This window comes from Centroberyx affinis, unplaced genomic scaffold, assembly GCF_046629955.1.
Source record: "Centroberyx affinis isolate AG114_WGS23_722 - 3 ecotype Tasmania unplaced genomic scaffold, CSIRO-AGI_Caff_v1 ptg000334l_1, whole genome shotgun sequence".
NCBI classification, from domain to species: Eukaryota; Metazoa; Chordata; class Actinopteri; order Beryciformes; family Berycidae; genus Centroberyx; species Centroberyx affinis.
Window position 1 is genome coordinate 248,617 of NW_027279009.1, and position 22,303 is coordinate 270,919.

Sequence of the window (22,303 nt, forward strand, 5' to 3'; positions counted from 1 at the left end):
TTTAGTCATGTATAAGTTCTTGGTGTCTACCCCATGCAGCAATCCCCCAAATTCTGCTTTTTATCACAATATTTCCAGAGAAATTGCTGAAAATCTGAAGATATTGTCCCAATAAAAAGTGGCCACTCTGGATCTTAATTGAACCTTTATTTCTTGTAAACTACGTGGAATTAGGGCCCAAACTCTACTCATATTGGTTAAAGAATGTGTCCAAGGACAATTTATCAGTTCTGAGACATAGGTGTGACGGCCTGTGTGGTTTCAGAGGGAATGAGCCAGCATGGATCAGTTTTGGTACTGGCAGGACTCAGATTTGCATATCTCTTTTGATTAAGCTACTGAATCCTGGGGAGAGTGGGACAGATTGTTTTTTTGTTTTTTTTTTTTGTTTTTAATAACCTGGACATGTCTGGTATTGTATGTTTCCCACAACTGAGAAAAGCAATTCATATCACTTTGTTTGGTCCACTGTGTACTAAAGCTCTTATCCAGGATCTGAGACTGTCTTTATGAGATTCATCGAACAGAATGAAGATGCAGTGGAGCCTATTTCTGATCATTCTGATGGGTGAGTACTCTATTATTGCTTCTGTTTCAGAAAAAAGTTGTAACTGCTGTTTTTTTTGTTTTGTTTTTTACTTGAATTGAAAGTTTACATGGCCATTTGTTGTTTGTGTTGAGTGAGAGTTGCATGCTCCAACAGGCTCTTGACCCTTGTTGAAAAACTCACTGCATCATTTCAAAAATACCTGGGTCACAATCAGGGGCGGAGCAAGATATTGTTGTGATCTCTGTCTACCCAACCATGTTATAGGTCTAAAACATAATAACTCAACAGCAAACTGCAATTACCATTAAAATTCACAACTATTATGCTACAGAAACTGCAGCACTTCCCAATGAGCTGTCAGAACAACAAAATTTGTCGTACTAATTTACCAATTCACATTCACTCACAAGTCATGTAAGTGCCTCACTATCACAGCAGCAACACTGACATTCTTTTCCTAACCTACCACACTGCACCAGTCCTAATAATTCATTTTTCTAGATTTAATCTTTGCACATTTGTCAATGACTGTGTTGATAAAGCTTATAAGAGTGAATTAGTGATGGAAAATAGTCGATGATCATAATATGTTTATTTACCTTCTAATTTCTTTTTTTTTTTACCAATATTACTACATTCCAAGGGATTCTCTTTGTTGTTGCCGACCAAACAAATAAAAATTCCAATTCCCGTTGTTGTGTGGATACAGCAGCTCATGGCATCCCTCCTGAAAAACGTAAATGTGTTTTAACACTAAATACAGATGTCATTGATCTATGCACTGTATGCAACTGTTTGTAATAATTTGTGCAGTGGCTGTGTGTTGCTATGCATTATGGCTTCCTGCAGTTCTTTCTCTTGTCTACAACTTTACAACTTACAACTCTAAAAGTGAATTATTAAAGATCAACACAGTGTAATCTTTTTTTACAGTTGTGCACACACACACACACGCGCACGCGCACACGCACACGCACACACACACACACACACGCACACACACACACACACACACACAATATTGAAACAATATTTGTATCAATTAAAATGCTGCTTTTAAAACAAAAAGTTTGCACTGACTTAGAAATAATTTGCTTGCAAGAGTTTTTTTTCCTGTTTCAACACGTAAGCTTTACGTTTTGCTCTGCTTTTTTTTCTTTCCTCTTAATTTCAAATGTTTTCAAGTTCTGACACTCAAGGTGTTTTGCTTGATTCTATTGACAGAACAGAACAGACTTGGTTTTAGCTTGAAGGCCATGCGTTTTGGAGTTTATCCAATTGGCTTTGAAATATATAGAAGAGTGGGCAAAATTATACCGTAATAACGATATTCTCAGATTTGGGTTCAAGACACAAAATCTCATCAAATGGAGTCTGTGGCCCTAATGTGGACTAAATTAAGGGTCCTTGATATGAAAAAGGTTGAGAATCTCTGCTATAGAGGACCATGTGATCCTTCAAGTGAAGTTAAAACATGAAAATCACCAAAATTAAAGTCATGAGGTTTTCATCCGACAGCAATGATAGGTCTAGATAGATTCCTACATACACACACACATACATGTAGACAGTGTGTGTGTAGATGCAAATGTAGGTTCTTGTGTTTATGGGTGCATGTGTATTTGTGTGTGTGTGTGTGTGTGTGTGTGTGTGTATATGTGCCTCCTCTTCTGCCTTAACAATAAATAAATAAATAAATAATCACGCTCAAGTGACTAGACTCAAAACCCCATTGACCTTGACAGATATAGTAGAAGCAGCAGGTGTGACCTGAGGACTTGTGATTCCTGCACTATCAACTCCAACACTGTGCGATGTTTTCTCTGTTTTAGGTCAATGCTCCTCCTCCACATGTCAGCCACATGTGTATCACTTTATTAAAGAGGCTAAGACCTGGGATGAAGCCCAGAGGTACTGCAGAAAGAAATACACTGACCTGGCCACCATAGACAACATGGAGGACATGAAGAGGCTGATTGACTCTGCAGGAGGGGGTAATAGTGATGCAGCCTGGATTGGGCTGAAGAAAACAGGTGATCGGGAGTGGCACTGGTCTCTGCCAGGGACAGAGTACAATAAAAATGAGACAAGATGGGCTTCTGATGAACCAAATGATTGTGAAGGTCGGGAGAACTGTGTGTGGATGAAAACTAATGGCAGCTGGATTGATATCAGATGTAACGACAAAGCATGGTTCATCTGCTACGATGGTAGGTGTATTTAATAGTCCCACTATGTACATTCAGCCTGTCATCCTGTCTAACAGTTGCTCTACGTGTGGATGTCATACACCTCATCTGTTCATACATTTAGTTAAAATCATGTAACTACTGAGAGAGTTCATGACACCAAGTCACACTCGGTTTACACTACAAAAACTATCTATATATCAAAGTCATTTAATCTCTGAGTCTAAAACTCTTTTTTTTTAATGAGTGACAAAACTCTGTCATTGTGGTGGGATAATTTCACTCGTTTCAAGATGTTTGATTGAATTTGAAGCGAGTGTAATTTACTTGGAGTAGAGTGATCCGCCATTTCTGCCTTGTTCCAAGATATCGACACAAAGTGTTTCTAGAAAATCTCTCAAACTGCATTGGAGACAAGTGAAATTATCTCATCCCATCTGACAGTTTGTTTCACTTGTTTTAATTAAGAAAAATAAGAAGATCATATGGTAGGTGGTTGTAAATATGCATGTTTTCACAAAGTACATATGCAATGACACAAGGAGGTCTGTTCACTGCACAGGAACAAAGAACAACACCAACAAATTCTGTTTGATCGAAGAGGAAAAGACCTGGAGAGAGGCTCAGGACTACTGCAGAGAAAAACACACAGACCTGATCAGTGGGAATCAGACTTTCAACGAACAAGTACTAAGTAAGATGAACAGGCCTGACCCATCGGCTCGCTATGTGATCGGCCTGTTCAGAGACTCCTGGAAGTGGTCGGATAGGAGTAACTCCTCATTCAGATACTGGCATCAATCTGTGAATGCAAATCATCAGGGCCAAAACAGATGTGCCTGGACCAGGCTGGATGAACAAGGCCGATGGAAACATGGCAGCTGTTCCAAAAACCTCTCCTTCTTCTGCTATGATGGTGAGTTTGATCCACAAAGAAGATAACATGCACATCTCCATGCTTTGCCCCTATCAGAGTAGCGGGCTACTGGGAACAGTCCGAAGTCCTAGTTGAATTTATCCAAAAGATAAAGAGGAAGTCCCACACACAAAGTCTCCTCTGTGCTGATTTATTGTGTCGATGTTTCTGTGTATCTACCGTACATTTCGCAAGATGTGTTTTTTTCTCACAACCGTAGGTTTATGTCTTATAGTCTCATATCATATCTTGTTATATCTTGTTACTCTTACACTCAGACAATGTTGCGTTCATCGAGGTTTCTGGGCATTTTCTGACTATAACACATACAAGATATAACATTAGACCAGAATAAAACATAACCTTAATGGTTTGATAAATATATCAGTTTGCTGATATATTACCAAACATGTGCCTTTTATTAAATGTCAGTTATCAGCTAGTAATGCTGTCCAATGCCGATACCTCCACCACAGCCACGAAAAAATTGTCTGTAAAACCTGCAGTGAAATTTTATTTTCCTCGCACATTTATTTATGTAGTTGTTCAGTTATCTGTTTTTGTGGATTAATTCGTCATCTAAAGGCAGTAATGAGTCCCTCAGTGTCACCTACCTTTGATTAGGTGGGTGGGGGTGTGGTGGGTCACCCTGCCTTAAAGAGCTGCTAACTCTAAAATCATTTCATTAGTCTGAGTTTTAGTGTCCCATGATGGTCTAAATGCAGCATCAGAGGCTTTTCCACCCTGACAAGAATAGAATTCTGCCAGAGACATTGAATACTTGTAATTTTTTGGCACGAAAATTGTCAAATTTAAAGACACTGAATATCATCACAAAATATTTGCTGCACTTCCCAATTTTTTCCCCTTCAGATAGAGTGATCCTGATCCGTGAGGAGAAGACCTGGGACGAGGCCTTGGACTATTGCAGAGAGAAACACGATGACCTGGTCTCCATCCTCGATCCTGACATTCAGAAACTGGTCCAAGAGAGAGCAAAGACGGCCAACACTCCCTACGTGTGGCTGGGAATGCGCTACACCTGCACTCTGGACTTCTGGTTCTGGGTCAGTGACGGGGCGGGCTGCTACGAGAACTGGGCCCCGGGGAACAGGAACGGAGATTGTGGGACGGCTGCAGCCATGGAGAAAGGAGGGGGGCAGTGGGTCAGTCTGCCTGATGATGAGGAGTACAACTTCATCTGCACCAAATAGTAAGTGTTTCAATCCAACCTAAAACTCTTGTGATCAACCTTATAATTTCTGGACCCATTTTGCTGTTTTGTGGTGTATTTTTCTTATTCACATGGATAACTGGAAAAACGTAGACAACATGGGGTCACATGGAAATATTTCCAGCACAGCTATAATGGAGTTTGAAAGCAGAAAAACTTTAAGCGATCTAAAACATCAATGGTAAACGTCAGATTTTGGTGTCAGTCCATCAGAATCAAGGAGCGAAGGCTTCTTTCTAGATTCACAGTTTTTGTTCCAACGTTCAACAATCACACAGGGAGAAATCCATCGTAGAAGAGGCAGAGAGACCAGCTGCTCCACAGACAGCAGCCTCAATAGACCAGAATGCAATGCAGCCACAAGACATGCTGTGTTTTGAGTGGAGGGGCGTAACTCTTGCTTTTTCTCAGTTGGAAAAACTCTCGCTCTCTTGCTGTTGCTAATATATCGCTATTGCGCTCCACCTACACATATAACCAACAGCTGAATGCAACAAGTTCACATCTGTTCTCTGGAGGTTGTCGAAAGGCATTCTGGGAAATGTAGGAAATCACTAACTGAACAGGAGAAAAAGAGAATTACACGTACACTTTTTCTTCTGTCTCTCTTTCCTGATTCAGGATCATCTGAACTATTTTCCCTGTCCACCCTGCATGCCAGATCGCTACACCAAGAAGCAGTGATCAGCTGTTGTCCCATTCAACTGTTAATTTCTTTTGAGGTGTGAGGTTTTTATTGGTCTTTTGGGTTTTATTTCTATCTCATTCAAAAAAATGTGTTCTCTCCTATCAGTGTGTTAGTATTTCATATGTGTGAATAAATATACCAAACCAAACTATAAGAGTATCACTGCATTATGCATAGCAATATATGTGGAATATCTATCACTTTTTATTTTGACATTGTAGTTAAGTTCTGATGATAGTTTTAATGTAAAATCACAATTCTGAATCAATCAAAATGTTTGAATTTCTATGTAACCAGGAAATTGATTTCTCTGATGCTGATTAAACAATTAAACAAACCATAGTGGTCCAGTCTTACTTTTTCTCTGGCTTGACTACACATTGTCTTCTGTTAAACATCTTGTGTTAAACATTTACATAACTGGTGTCTAATTACAGAGTGGAAATAGTAGACTGCCATGTGTGAGATAAGGAGTCTTTAAAAATCAACAGATTAGAATTTAGCAGAGAAACATATTTAACAATCTCATAGATAATCTGAGAAAACAGGTTTACTGATGATATTCTGTGTGGATCTAAATAAATGCCATTAATTAATTCTAAAAAACATAAAAAATTAACTCTTGAGATTTTAGTCATTTTCATACAAACAGGAACTGACAAGAGGTTAAGTTGAGCCTATAGAATAGATGACCCATCTGCTGCCCTTCTAGAAAACCATACACAAGATTAATCATGTGATCACAGATTTATCAAGATTTACATCATGCATTTCCCTGAATCTGGGCTGGAGGAAAAGGAAAGCCAGGTCAAAAAATATATATGTCAAGTAAATTATTCCAAGCAAAGATGTCATGATATCTAAATGGAAGTAGGTATAGATTCACTTAAGGCCACTGCCATATTTCATTTCACTTTGTTGCAAGAAAAATTAGATTTTAAGACTCAATACTAGATTAAATGGCTTGTTAAGATGAACAGTTTTTGCTGTTGTTTACTCTACCTACTACTGTCTGTCTACAAGCACAGTTTGACTGAGATGAGTCACACACACACACACACACACACACACACACACACACACACACACACAGTATAAGCCTGTGTTTTGGTCGTGTTTTGGTCGTAACCGTTGCCAGTGTTGGAGAAGACCTGTTTGAAAACCAGGGTTTTTTCTGTGCAGGGTCCTTTGTAAACCTCAACAGAATTTGCCAAGGAGGTGGAGGATGCTACCTGAGGATCAGCTGTGAACAGAACAAGGAGATATTTGAAGTGTTTACGGGAAACACAGCAGTCCATGGAAGACGGGTTATAGTGAGTCTGCAATTGCTCCTTTAAAAAAAACCCAAAACAACTATTCAAGAGGTTGCTATTATACCCTAGAAAAGCCCTTACACTTTAAAAAAAAACAACCAAAACAACAAATTTCACAATTCTTTGCTTTGTTTTACTATAATGAACAGTTTCATCCTCCTCCTTCAACAGTTCACTGCTGCCTTTGACTAGCAGAATGTTCACACTCATAGTGTCAAATAACCCCCAAAAAAGCCATCATTTGCCTCGTAAGTTGTCAGAGAGGCCTTTTCAAAATCAATCATTACAGAAAATCATAATTACAGAAAATAGTAACAACAGAAAAAATGTGGATAACAGTGTAACATGTCAGCTACTTATCTTTTGGTGAAAGTAGTGCACATTGAATTTCTGGTTCAAGGTTAAAGATGGCTGTCGCCATGGCGTGTCAGTTAAAACACGGACATGAGGATTATCTCTGGCCAATTTAATTCCAGGATGCACAGGAGCAAGGAGCAAGCAAACTTTGGTTTAAACATTGTGGGGGTTGAGATGCATAGACCCACGAGAACACCAACCTGGGGGGTCTGAGGGTATGCCACCCAGGAGATTTTTTTAAAAGAACAGCTGATACACATGATATATGATAGCATACTGCGTTTAGAATAATAACCTTTGTGATTCATGTGTTAACCATTCACACTGATATGTTATAAAATTATATATATTCAGTTACATCACTGTAAAACAAGTTTTCCTCCAAATCACCATTAAGATTATAACTTAAGAAAATGTTTACTGGGGTGCGAAGCGGCGAGATTTGAATCTCCGCACTTGCTAAGCCTTGGCTTGCTGGTCTTGAAGTTTCGTATTGGCGTCCTTAGCGTGGCGCATAGCCGTGGTGTGGAGCTCTTGGTTTCCTAAGTTTGTATCGCCGTTGTGGCCTCCGGCATGAAGCTCAGGGCATGAAGCTGGAGAGAAACAAAGAACTCAGAGTTTTATACTATAGTTTTTCTGAATTCCAAAGCAGCTTTTGCAGTGTAAAAAAATACTCTGCACGGTTTTGGATATTCCACCCCAATTCCTTTGTTTTACTTTGGTTACTATGTAATGATAAACATTTAGAAAATAACGCGTTTGGGTCTCACATACTCAACAATTTACTTTTGTCAATCGGTGAACATCATGAAACTTGTAAAGAAACACTTATGGATTGCATAAAACAATTACATGAAACAGGAATATACAATAAACTTTCATTGTTCAAACTTTTACAATGAACTGTGTTATAGAATAGCAGAATAGCCTAGATACATGCTTTATACCCTTTCTATTTGAATCACAAATACATAGTAACTTAGGTGATAATATAGGGAAATATTGAAATAGAATTGACTATCGATGTGGTTTTAAGAATGTGTAAATATAGATTGACCCTGCAGGTGGCAGTGTGGTCCCAGGGGAATGGTTTGGTTTTACTACTGGGAAGTAACATTGTAACAGAAAAAGGATTCTGTTGATAAAACAACTTAAGCATATATGATTAACTAATTTAGTATATAGTGCACATTATTATAGAAACTCATTGGAGACATTAGAAAATACAAACTAGGGAATAGAAGTAAATGTGAGGAATTTACGTATTTATGACGAGTCAGCTCATCCTAGAGAGGGTGAGAGAGTTGGAGAGTGCACTGGCTACTGCAGACTGGTAGAACATCTGCAGCAGCCTGTTGCACACGTTGAAGGACCTGAGCCTCCTCAGAAAGAACAGCCTGCTCTATCCTTTCCTGTAGAGGGCCTCAGTGTTGTCCGACCAGTCCGGTTTGTTGTTGAGCTGCACTCCTAGGAACCGATAGGAGTTCACCATCTCCACCTCCTCCCCCTGGATGGGGAGGAGGTAGAGCGGTTCTAAAGTCTTCATGATGTTGAGCTGGAGGTGGTTGTTGTCGCACCAACCTACAAAGCTCTCTACCAGTTCTCTGTACGTGGCGCATAGCCGTGGTGTGGAGCTCTGGGTTTCCTAAGTTTGTATCGCCGTTGTGGCCTCCGGCATGAAGCTCAGGGCGTGAAGCTGGAGAGAAACAAAGAACTCGTAGTCATCAGAGAACTTCTGTAGGTGCCACGATCCAGATTTGAAGCGGAAGTTTGAGGTGTAGAGGGTGAATAGAAAAGGTGACAGTTCGGTTTCTCAGGGTGCGCCAGTGTTGCCCACCGCCACGTCTGACAGGCTGTCCTGCAGCCGGACGAACTGCGGACATACTCCCTCCTTCCCTCGCTCATTCATTCACTCATTGAAGTTGCATTCAAGCCAAATGAGAAAGCCGGTAAATACAAGCTTCTTTCTTCTTTCCAAATGTCTTGAAGCGGATAAAGTGATCTATCTTATTTCTAGTGCCACCAGAAAATTATGAAACAAGCAGAATTGCTTTGAAACAAGTGAAATTATCTCATCCTGTTGGCAGGTATTTTTTTACATGCTTGAAGAAGCCTCAGTACAAAATGAAATGACCTGTTAAGATGTGTGCACGCAGTACAAAGACTGGTATGTCACTGGACTTTGTTTTGATGTCAGATGCCTGCTAAGTTGTACACAAACACAGAGCCACTGTACCATTTGCATGGCTTTGTGGTTCAGACAGAAGAGAGAGATGGGGAGAGATTAGAGGACATGCATCTCTTTGTTTTAGCTGTCACACAAATGCAGGCAAATGCATTTGTGTAGCAAATGAGTAGCTATTTTCAGATGTACTAGATATTTGCAAACCACAATGCACGCAAGTTTGACTTGTGTAATGTTTTCATCATATACCAAGTTAAAAAGGCATTTATTAGCTGGTATAATGCATTCCTAGGACATAACGAAGCAGACATTCCACTATGGTCATGTGTAAATGTGGTGTTGTTCCAGGAGCCTCCCAGTGCCGCAGAGCGTCTGCCCCAGTGCTCTGTACATGGCCTGGCTGGAAACCCTGACCTGTGGCCTCCACTGCCCCACGGTGCTGATACAAGGAAACCAGCAGAATGTCCTCACCTTCTACTGCCAGTGAACCCGGTTTTATAACAGCGCAGGGACGGACAAGTGATCAGCGAATACCATCTTCTGTCGTCGTTGGAATATCCAGAGTATTGGCCTTAACCACAGTTACAGTCACACAGGGATTCACAACACAGACATTATAAAACGATAAATGAAAACGACACCACCCCAACCTTAAACCCTTGTTGAGAACAAAGAAAAACTCCCATGAAAACCTCATTGGGAAAAAAGACATGGATGAAACAGAGAGGGATCCCCCTTCCAGGATGATCAGGCGTGCAGTCAAAGCCGAAAGTGGGCAAAAAAAGTTTAAATGTTGAAAACAAAATGAGCATAAAGAAAATACACAGAATAAACAGGTGAAGAGCGCTTGACGTAGCTGCCTAGTAATAAAGGATAATACTGGTGTTACCAATACCAATGGTCTATGTTTTCCCCTCTCCTTTAACTTAGGTATTTTTCAACCTGGACCCTATTTTCCCAACATTTTGTGTCTAAGTAACTAATGGGGACAACAATTTTTGAAATTGGTCCAGTATTGAGCGAGATCGCTTCAGCCGGCAGCCGCGAAACGGGCTACAATGTAATCCGACGGGGCAAATGCGAACCGTCAATGTACGTCCACTAAAAGTGCTTGTTTTTGCCACTGACAGGTTCAGATTGTTATTATAAGTGTCTGACAACATTATGGAAAGGACCCTACAGAGAAATCGGACGGCTCGCCTGGTAAAGGGACCATCTTCCCGGTTGAGGACACTGCTGCCGGGGATCGGGGTAAGTAACAGTAGCCTCGGTAGTCCGGTAATCTCCCCGCTGGATGGCTGTTATGGTCCCTGAAAGTTGTGTCGCGGTTTTGTCTAGAGAGTTGGAACGACTTGTTGGTCCCGGTCTCGGTTAAAACAGTGAATTAACGGAGCCAAAGTCAGACTTGGACACATAGTAGGTGCAGCTTGGTGAATACATGGTGCATTGTAATTTATTCTTTCTATAGGCTGGTGTGTTGTGTTTTTTAAGTGTAGACTTTATTGTGAAATAGGCTATAAGCCTATAAGACTTGGTTACACAGAAATACATATAGACCGGATCAAGCGAAAGGAAAAGAAAAACATTTTATTCCTCTGTAGGGTCCTTTCCATAATGTTGTCAGACACTTATAATAACAATCTGAGCCTTTTAGTGAATGTACATTTACAGTTCGCATTTGCCCCGTCGGATTACATTGCAGCCCGTTTCGCGGCTGCCGGCTGAAGCGATCTCGCTCAATACTGGACCAATTTAAAAAATTGTTGTCCCCATTAGTTACTTAGACACAAAAAGTTGGGAAAATAGGGTCCAGGTTGAAAAATACTGAACTTACCCTTTAGACACAAAAAGTTGGGAAAATAAGGTCCAGGCTGAAAAATACCAAAATTACCCTTTAAGGAAACATGAAGCTACTCTATGTTGTATGTTGCCATTCCTGTAAATGATATAGATCTGAAAACACTATTTGAATATTAAAATACTGACATTTGCGTGGCTACCAGAGAACAGATGCTTATGTATAGTATGTAATATATTACTGAGAGGGAGCGGAGACAGAGGTAGTCGACATCAGCAGGTCTAAAGGAAGAGACATCAGAGCGAAGCAGGGATCAGATAGCAGAGGTGAGTTAACTCTGTTTATTGGAACTAGGACGGGCTTGATTTCATGTTTGTGTGTGCAGACATGGGCATCAATTATATGTACTTGTAGTACTTCTATTCTATTTACTACTGTATATTTAAAATAAAATTCATAATGTGAATTGTGTCATTTGCATTTGGCAGGTCTGACCAATTAATCAGGTAATGTGTAACAAAATCCTCCCAAAGACAGAATCTTTATATATTATCCTCATATATATTATATATTTTATTGTATGTATTTTATATATAATATATTGGCCATGAGTCACACATTGTAACAGGCAACAAACGCATTTCTGAATGTGAACAGCTTGTTGTGAAATATCAGTTATCAGTATCAGTATCAGTCTTTCCATCTGAAATTAGACTTAAATTAGAATTAGGTCTCAAACTGTCCTCATATTGTTTTAATCCTTGTGTATTCAAACAAATAAAGACAAACTTTAGTGTTGATATTCTACATACTTTTAAACATACAGAAGTCATTTTGGGGGGCAAAACTTTTATGGGTTAGGGTTAGTAATTGAGGCAATAAATTAATAAAAAATCAGATTTTTATTGTGGTAATTACAGAGAGCATATAGAACATATAATTACCAAGATATTGATGCAACTATAGATACAGCATGTAAATAGATTTTCTGGGATAAAAAGTCACATGTGGGCATATTACTACACTTGTATCTATATTTTAAGCATGATGGTATGTAGTTAATATCAAACTTATGAAATTCCTTCATGGTAAAAATAATTGTTCGATCATAACTCCAGTTTTAATGCCTATTTGGATGTAATATGCACTTTGGACACCAGGGGCACTGCACTTTAAAGGTGTTTCCACAGACATAATGAAGGACTGCATAGTGCAAACACAAGAAGGTTAATGAAACTGCTCAGTTATTTGGACACATTCAGAATTATATTCTTCAGTCTTTATTCAGATGTCATTTGAAATTTCCTCTAAGCCGTCTGTCTCTGTTTGAAATGTTTTTCCATGGTAGTTTCTGCTGCATCTCCAAAGTAATTACGTCAATCAGCTTGTTTCCTCTTCCTTTTGTGTTGCTGAGTGGCCTATATAATTGATTATATTCTAATTATTATATTATTGAGCCCAGGTGAGGCAGTATTTTTTTAAATATATTTTTTCATAAAATTTGATCTAGATTGGAGCTTGAGTCGACTCTTTTATAGTGAAATATGTATTTCAGTTCTTGGTGTGTTGTTTCTATGTTTTAAACGAATGGCTTCTAAACAAAGTTGAACTCATAGTAAAAATGTATAAACAATAGTGAACAAAAAAACTAAGAAAGTTTGCCATACTGGGTCTTTACATATTATGGGCCTGGTTGTTTGGCTGCTATTTTCTAACATTAATTTCATTACTGACGAAGAACAGTGACCCCTGCTGCCCAAGGGCAATAATTCAACAAAATATACATTAGATGATACAGTAGATTATAACTGAAATGGTCATTTTATCAGGAGGTTTTTCAGAAGGATGATGCAAATTTCTACACATTACATGCATGCAAATCCAATACAATGTTCTGAGGCTGAATAAATATGCCCACATGTGATTTTCCACCACTGAAGATTTACCCCAAAACATATTTATAGATTCTATAAATATATTCTATATTTAGAATGAGTTCAGTAAAATGCATAGCTTCATTTTAGTCATGTATAAGTTCTTGGTGTCTACCCCATGCAGCAATCCCCCAAATTCTGCTTTTTATCACAATATTTCTAGAGAAATTGCTGAAAATCTGAAAATATTGTCCCAGTAAAAAGTGGCCACCCCGGATCTTAATTGAACCTTTATTTCTTGTAAACTACGTGGAATTAGGGCCCAAACTCTACTCATATTGGTTAAAGAATGTGTCCAAGGACAATTTATCAGTTCTGAGACATAGGTGTGACGGCCTGTGTGGTTTCAGAGGGAATGAGCCAGCATGGATCAGTTTTGGTACTGGTTGGACTCAGATTTGCATATCTCTTTTGATTAAGCTACTGAATCCTGGGGAGAGTGGGACAGATTGTTTTTTTGTTTTTTGTTTTTTTTTAATAACCTGGACATGTCTGGTATTGTATGTTTCCCACAACTGAGAAAAGCAATTCATATCACTTTGTTTGGTCCACTGTGTACTAAAGCTCTTATCCAGGATCTGAGACTGTCTTTATGAGATTCATCGAACAGAATGAAGATGCAGTGGAGCCTATTTCTGATCATTCTGATGGGTGAGTACTCTATTATTGCTTCTGTTTCAGAAAAAAGTTGTAACTGCTGTTTTTTTTGTTTTGTTTTTTACTTGAATTGAAAGTTTACATGGCCATTTGTTGTTTGTGTTGAGTGAGAGTTGCATGCTCCAACAGGCTCTTGACCCTTGTTGAAAAACCCACTGCATCATTTCAAAAATACCTGGGTCACAATCAGGGGCGGAGCAAGATATTGTTGTGATCTCTGTCTACCCAACCATGTTATAGGTCTAAAACATAATAACTCAGCAGCAAACTGCAATTACCATTAAAATTCACAACTATTATGCTACAGAAACTGCAGCACTTCCCAATGAGCTGTCAGAACAACAAAATTTGTCGTACTAATTTACCAATTCACATTCACTCACAAGTCATGTAAGTGCCTCACTATCACAGCAGCAACACTGACATTTTTTTCCTAACTTACCACACTGCACCAGTCCTAATAATTCATTTTTCTAGATTTAACCTATGCACATTTGTCAATGACTGAGTTGATAAAGCTTATAAGAGTGAATTAGTGATGGAAAATAGTCGATGATTAAACATAATATGTTTATTTACCTTCTGAGTAACTTTTTTTTTTTTTTACCAATATCACTACATTCCAAGGGATTCTCTTCATTGTTGCCAACAAAATCAATACAAATTCCAATGATTATAACAATGTCAGTACAGCAACAGCAGCTCATGGCAACCCTCCTGAAAAATATGTTTTAACACTAAATGCAGATGTCATTGATCTATGCACTGTATGCAACTGTTTGTAATAATTTGTGCAGTGGCTGTGTGTTGCTATGCATTATGGCTTCCTGCAGTTCTTTCTGTCGTCTACAGCTTTCCAACTTACAACTCTAAAAGTGAATTATTAAAGATCAACACAGTGTAATCTTTTTTTACAGTTGTGCACACACACACACACGCGCACGCGCACACGCACACGCACACACACACACACACACACACGAACACACACACACACACACACACACAATATTGAAACAATATTTGTATCAATTAAAATGCTGCTTTTAAAACAAAAAGTTTGCACTGACTTAGAAATAATTTGCTTGCAAGAGTTTTTTTTCCTGTTTCAACACGTAAGCTTTACGTTTTGCTCTGCTTTTTTTTCTTTCCTCTTAATTTCAAATGTTTTCAAGTTCTGACACTCAAGGTGTTTTGCTTGATTCTATTGACAGAACAGAACAGACTTGGTTTTAGCTTGAAGGCCATGCGTTTTGGAGTTTATCCAATTGGCTTTGAAATATATAGAGGAGTGGGCAAAATTATACCGTAATAACGATATTCTCAGATTTGGGTTCAAGACACAAAATCTCATCAAATGGAGTCTGTGGCCCTAATGTGGACTAAATTAAGGGTCCTTGATATGAAAAAGGTTGAGAATCTCTGCTATAGAGGACCATGTGATCCTTCAAGTGAAGTTAAAACATGAAAATCACCAAAATTAAAGTCATGAGGTTTTCATCCGACAGCAATGATAGGTCTATAGATTCCTACATACACACACACATACATGTAGACAGTGTGTGTGTAGATGCAAATGTAGGTTCTTGTGTTTATGGGTGCGTGTGTATTTGTGTGTGTGTGTGTGTGTGTGTGTGTGTATGTGCCTCCTCTTCTGCCTTAACAATAAATAAATAAATAAATAATCACGCTCAAGTGACTACACTCAAAACCCCATTGACCTTAACAGATATAGTGCAAGCAACAGGTGTGACCTGAGGACTTGTGATTCCTGCGCTATCAACTCCAACACTGTGCGATGTTTTCTCTGTTTTAGGTCAATGCTCCTCCTCCACATGTCAGCCACATGTGTATCACTTTATTAAAGAGGCTAAGACCTGGGATGAAGCCCAGAGGTACTGCAGAAAGAAATACACTGACCTGGCCACCATAGACAACATGGAGGACATGAAGAGGCTGATTGACTCTGCAGGAGGGGGTAATAGTTATGCAGCCTGGATTGGGCTGAAGAAAACAAGTGATCGGGAGTGGCACTGGTCTCTGCCAGGGACAGAGTACAATAAAAATGAGACAAGATGGGCTTCTGATGAACCAAATGATTGTGAAGGTCGGGAGAACTGTGTGTGGATGAAAACTAATGGCAGCTGGATTGATATCAGCTGTGAAGAGAAAACAGGGTTCATCTGCTACGATGGTAGGTGTATTTAATAGTCCCACTATGTACATTCAGCCTGTCATCCTGTCTAACAGTTGCTCTACGTGTGGATGTCATACACCTCATCTGTTCATACATTTAGTTAAAATCATGTAACTACTGAGAGAGTTCATGACACCAAGTCACACTCGGTTTACACTACAAAAACTATCTATATATCAAAGTCATTTAATCTCTGAGTCTAAAACTCTTTTTTTTTAATGAGTGACAAAACTCTGTCATTGTGGTGGGATAATTTCACTCGTTTCAAGATGTTTGATTGAATTTGAAGCGAGTGTAATTTACTTGGAGTAGAGTGATCCGCCATTTCTGCCTTGTTCCAAGATATCGACACAAAGTGTTTCTAGAAAATCCCTCAAACTGCATTGGAGACAAGTGAAATTATCTCATCCCATCTGACAGTTTGTTTCACTTGTTTTAATTAAGAAAAATAAGAAGATCATATGGTAGGTGGTTGTAAATATGCATGTTTTCACAAAGTACATATGCAATGACACAAGGAGGTCTGTTCACTGCACAGGAACAAAGAACAACACCAACAAATTCTGTTTGATCGAAGAGGAAAAGACCTGGAGAGAGGCTCAGGACTACTGCAGAGAAAAACACACAGACCTGATCAGTGGGAATCAGACTTTCAACGAACAAGTACTAAGTAAGATGAACAGGCCTGACCCATCGGCTCGCTATGTGATCGGCCTGTTCAGAGACTCCTGGAAGTGGTCGGATAGGAGTAACTCCTCATTCAGATACTGGCATCAATCTGTGAATGCAAATCATCAGGGCCAAAACAGATGTGCCTGGACCAGGCTGGATGAACAAGGCCGATGGAAACATGGCAGCTGTTCCAAAAACCTCTCCTTCTTCTGCTATGATGGTGAGTTTGATCCACAAAGAAGATAACATGCACATCTCCATGCTTTGCCCCTATCAGAGTAGCGGGCTACTGGGAACAGTCCGAAGTCCTAGTTGAATTTATCCAAAAGATAAAGAGGAAGTCCCACACACAAAGTCTCCTCTGTGCTGATTTATTGTGTCGATGTTTCTGTGTATCTACCGTACATTTCGCAAGATGTGTTTTTTTCTCACAACCGTAGGTTTATGTCTTATAGTCTCATATCATATCTTGTTATATCTTGTTACTCTTACACTCAGACAATGTTGCGTTCATCGAGGTTTCTGGGCATTTTCTGACTATAACACATACAAGATATAACATTAGACCAGAATAAAACATAACCTTAATGGTTTGATAAATATATCAGTTTGCTGATATATTACCAAACATGTGCCTTTTATTAAATGTCAGTTATCAGCTAGTAATGCTGTCCAATGCCGATACCTCCACCACAGCCACGAAAAAATTGTCTGTAAAACCTGCAGTGAAATTTTATTTTCCTCGCACATTTATTTATGTAGTTGTTCAGTTATCTGTTTTTGTGGATTAATTCGTCATCTAAAGGCAGTAATGAGTCCCTCAGTGTCACCTACCTTTGATTAGGTGGGTGGGGGTGTGGTGGGTCACCCTGCCTTAAAGAGCTGCTAACTCTAAAATCATTTCATTAGTCTGAGTTTTAGTGTCCCATGATGGTCTAAATGCAGCATCAGAGGCTTTTCCACCCTGACAAGAATAGAATTCTGCCAGAGACATTGAATACTTGTAATTTTTTGGCACGAAAATGGTCAAATTTAAAGACACTGAATATCATCACAAAATATTTGCTGCACTTCCCAATTTTTTCCCCTTCAGATAGAGTGATCCTGATCCGTGAGGAGAAGACCTGGGACGAGGCCTTGGACTATTGCAGAGAGAAACACGATGACCTGGTCTCCATCCACAATAGTGACATTCAGAAATGGGTCCAAGAAAAAGCCAAGACAGCTAACACTCCCTACGTGTGGCTGGGAATGCGCTACACCTGCACTCTGGACTTCTGGTTCTGGGTCAGTGACGGGGCGGGCTGCTACAAGAACTGGGCCCCGGGGAACGGGAACGGAGATTGTGGGACGGCTGCAGCCATGGAAAAAGGAGGGGGGCAGTGGGTCAGTCTGCCTGATGATAAGAAGTACAACTTCATCTGCACCAAATAGTAAGTGTTTCAATCCAACCTCAAACTCTTGTGATCAACCTTATAATTTCTGGACCCATTTTGCTGTTTTGTGGTGTATTTTTCTTATTCACATGGATAACTGGAAAAACGTAGACAACATGGGGTCACATGGAAATATTTCCAGCACAGCTATAATGGAGTTTGAAAGCAGAAAAACTTTTAGCGATCTAAAACATCAATGGTAAATGTCAGATTTTGGTGTCAGTCCATCAGAATCAAGGAGCGAAGGCTTCTTTCTAGATTCACAGTTTTTGTTCCAACGTTCAACAATCACACAGGGAGAAATCCATCGTAGAAGAGGCAGAGAGACCAGCTGCTCCACAGACAGCAGCCTCAATAGACCAGAATGCAATGCAGCCACAAGACATGCTGTGTTTTGAGTGGTGGGGCGTAACTCTTGCTTTTTCTCAGTTGGAAAAACTCTCGCTCTCTTGCTGTTGCTAATATATCGCTGATGCGCTCCACCTACACATATAACCAACAGCTGAATGCAACAAGTTCACATCTGTTCTCTGGGGGTTGTCGAAAGGCATTCTGGGAAATGTAGGAAATCACTAACTGAACAGGAGAAAAAGAGAATTACACGTACACTTTTTCTTCTGTCCCTCTTTCCTGATTCAGGATCATCTGAACTATTTTCCCTGTCCACCCTGCATGCCAGATCGCTACACCAAGAAGCAGTGATCAGCTGTTGTCCCATTCAACTGTTACTGATTATTTCTTTTGAGGTGTGAGGTTTTTATTGGTCTTTTGGGTTTTATTTCTATCTCATTCAAAAAAATGTGTTCTCTCCTATCAGTGTGTTAGTATTTCATATGTGTGAATAAATATACCAAACCAAACTATAAGAGTATCACTGCATTATGCATAGCAATATATGTGGAATATCTATCACTTTTTATTTTGACATTGTAGTTAAGTTCTGATGATAGTTTTAATGTAAAATCACAATTCTGAATCAATCAAAATGTTTGAATTTCTATGTAACCAGGAAATTGATTTCTCTGATGCTGATTAAACAATTAAACAAACCATAGTGGTCCAGTCTTACTTTTTCTCTGGCTTGACTACACATTGTCTTCTGTTAAACATCTTGTGTTAAACATTTACATAACTGGTGTCTAATTACAGAGTGGAAATAGTAGACTGCCATGTGTGAGATAAGGAGTCTTTAAAAATCAACAGATTAGAATTTAGCAGAGAAACATATTTAACAATCTCATAGATAATCTGAGAAAACAGGTTTACTGATGATATTCTGTGTGGATCTAAATAAATGCCATTAATTAATTCTAAAAAACATAAAAAATTAACTCTTGAGATTTTAGTCATTTTCATACAAACAGGAACTGACAAGAGGTTAAGTTGAGCCTATAGAATAGATGACCCATCTGCTGCCCTTCTAGAAAACCATACACAAGATTAATCATGTGATCACAGATTTATCAAGATTTACATCATGCATTTCCCTGAATCTGGGCTGGAGGAAAAGGAAAGCCAGGTCAAAAAATATATATGTCAAGTAAATTATTCCAAGCAAAGATGTCATGATATCTAAATGGAAGTAGGTATAGATTCACTTAAGGCCACTGCCATATTTCATTTCACTTTGTTGCAAGAAAAATTAGATTTTAAGACTCAATACTAGATTAAATGGCTTGTTAAGATGAACAGTTTTTGCTGTTGTTTACTCTACCTACTACTGTCTGTCTACAAGCACAGTTTGACTGAGATGAGTCACACACACACACACACACACACACACACACACACACACACAGTATAAGCCTGTGTTTTGGTCGTGTTTTGGTCGTAACCGTTGCCAGTGTTGGAGAAGACCTGTTTGAAAACCAGGGTTTTTTCTGTGCAGGGTCCTTTGTAAACCTCAACAGAATTTGCCAAGGAGGTGGAGGATGCTACCTGAGGATCAGCTGTGAACAGAACAAGGAGATATTTGAAGTGTTTACGGGAAACACAGCAGTCCATGGAAGACGGGTTATAGTGAGTCTGCAATTGCTCCTTTAAAAAAAACCCAAAACAACTATTCAAGAGGTTGCTATTATACCCTAGAAAAGCCCTTACACTTTAAAAAAAAACAACCAAAACAACAAATTTCACAATTCTTTGCTTTGTTTTACTATAATGAACAGTTTCATCCTCCTCCTTCAACAGTTCACTGCTGCCTTTGACTAGCAGAATGTTCACACTCATAGTGTCAAATAACCCCCAAAAAAGCCATCATTTGCCTCGTAAGTTGTCAGAGAGGCCTTTTCAAAATCAATCATTACAGAAAATCATAATTACAGAAAATAGTAACAACAGAAAAAATGTGGATAACAGTGTAACATGTCAGCTACTTATCTTTTGGTGAAAGTAGTGCACATTGAATTTCTGGTTCAAGGTTAAAGATGGCTGTCGCCATGGCGTGTCAGTTAAAACACGGACATGAGGATTATCTCTGGCCAATTTAATTCCAGGATGCACAGGAGCAAGGAGCAAGCAAACTTTGGTTTAAACATTGTGGGGGTTGAGATGCATAGACCCACGAGAACACCAACCTGGGGGGTCTGAGGGTATGCCACCCAGGAGATTTTTTTAAAAGAACAGCTGATACACATGATATATGATAGCATACTGCGTTTAGAATAATAACCTTTGTGATTCATGTGTTAACCATTCGCACTGATATGTTATAAAATTATATATATTCAGTTACATCACTGTAAAACAAGTTTTCCTCGAAATCACCATTAAGATTATAAGTTAAGAAAATGTTTACTGGGGTGCGAAGCGGCGAGATTTGAATCTCCACACTTGCTAAGCCTTGGCTTGCTGGTCTTGAAGTTTCGTATTGGCGTCCTTAGCGTGGCGCATAGCCGTGGTGTGGAGCTCTTGGTTTCCTAAGTTTGTATCGCCGTTGTGGCCTCCGGCATGAAGCTCAGGGCGTGAAGCTGGAGAGAAACAAAGAACTCAGAGTTTTATACTATAGTTTTTCTGAATTCCAAAGCAGCTTTTGCAGTGTAAAAAAATACTTTGCACGGTTTTGGATATTCCACCCCAATTCCTTTGTTTTACTTTGGTTACTATGTAATGATAAACATTTAGAAAATAACGCGTTTGGGTCTCACATACTCAACAATTTACTTTTGTCAATCGGTGAACATCATGAAACTTGTAAAGAAACACTTATGGATTGCATAAAACAATTACATGAAACAGGAATATACAATAAACTTTCATTGTTCAAACTTTTACAATGAACTGTGTTATAGAATAGCAGAATAGCCTAGATACATACTTTATACCCTTTCTATTTGAATCACAAATACATAGTAACTTAGGTGATAATATAGGGAAATATTGAAATAGAATTGACTATCGATGTGGTTTTAAGAATGTGTAAATATAGATTGACCCTGCAGGTGGCAGTGTGGTCCCAGGGGAATGGTTTGGTTTTACTACTGGGAAGTAACATTGTAACAGAAAAAGGATTCTATTGATAAAACAACGTAAGCATATATGATTAACTAATTTAGTATATAGTGCACACTATTTTAGAAACTCATTGGAGACATTAGAAAATACAAACTAGGGAATAGAAGTAAAATAATGTGAGGAATTTACGTATTTATGACGAGTCAGCTCATCCTAGAGAGGGTGAGAGAGTTGGAGAGTGCACTGGCTACTGCAGACTGGTAGAACATCTGCAGCAGCCTGTTGCACACGTTGAAGGACCTGAGCCTCCTCAGGAAGAACAGCCTGCTCTATCCTTTCCTGTAGAGGGCCTCAGTGGTGTCCGACCAGTCCAGTTTGTTGTTGAGCTGCACTCCTAGGAACCGATAGGAGTTCACCATCTCTACCTCCTCCCCCTGGATGGGGAGGAGGTAGAGTGGTTCTAAAGTCTTCATGATGTTGAGCTGGAGGTGGTTGTTGTCGCACCAACCTACAAAGCTCTCTACCAGTTCTCTGTACTCCTCCTCGTTGTCCTCCGTGATGCAGCCGACAATATGTAGTCATCAAAGAACTTCTGTAGGTGCCACGATCCAGATTTGAAGCGGAAGTTTGAGGTGTAGAGGGTGAATAGAAAAGGTGACAGTTCGGTTCCTGGGGGTCTGACAGGCTGTCCTGCAGCCGGATGTACTGCGGACATACTCCCTCC

The 22,303-nt window shown here is 39.3% G+C and overlaps 2 protein-coding genes across 3 annotated transcripts; both read left to right on the forward strand.

The window, feature by feature from the left end:
- Positions 1–479: 479 nt before the first annotated feature.
- LOC139641044 (macrophage mannose receptor 1-like) lies at positions 480–5,824 on the forward strand. The gene is made up of 5 exons (XM_071515273.1): positions 480–568; positions 2,383–2,760; positions 3,302–3,655; positions 4,529–4,868; positions 5,511–5,824. Coding segments are annotated over exons 1-5 (1,113 nt in total). The 5' UTR covers positions 480–528; the 3' UTR covers positions 5,512–5,824.
- Positions 5,825–11,500: 5,676 nt separating this feature from the next.
- LOC139641037 (macrophage mannose receptor 1-like) lies at positions 11,501–19,131 on the forward strand. 2 transcript variants are annotated; one of them, XM_071515255.1, is made up of 6 exons: positions 11,501–11,556; positions 13,729–13,815; positions 15,638–16,015; positions 16,557–16,910; positions 17,784–18,123; positions 18,766–19,131. In XM_071515255.1, coding segments are annotated over exons 2-6 (1,113 nt in total). In that variant the 5' UTR covers positions 11,501–11,556; positions 13,729–13,775; the 3' UTR covers positions 18,767–19,131. The 2 variants fall into 2 exon arrangements, with proteins under 2 accessions (XP_071371356.1, XP_071371357.1); XM_071515256.1 differs by lacking the exon at positions 18,766–19,131 and adding an exon at positions 18,423–18,655.
- Positions 19,132–22,303: the final 3,172 nt, after the last annotated feature.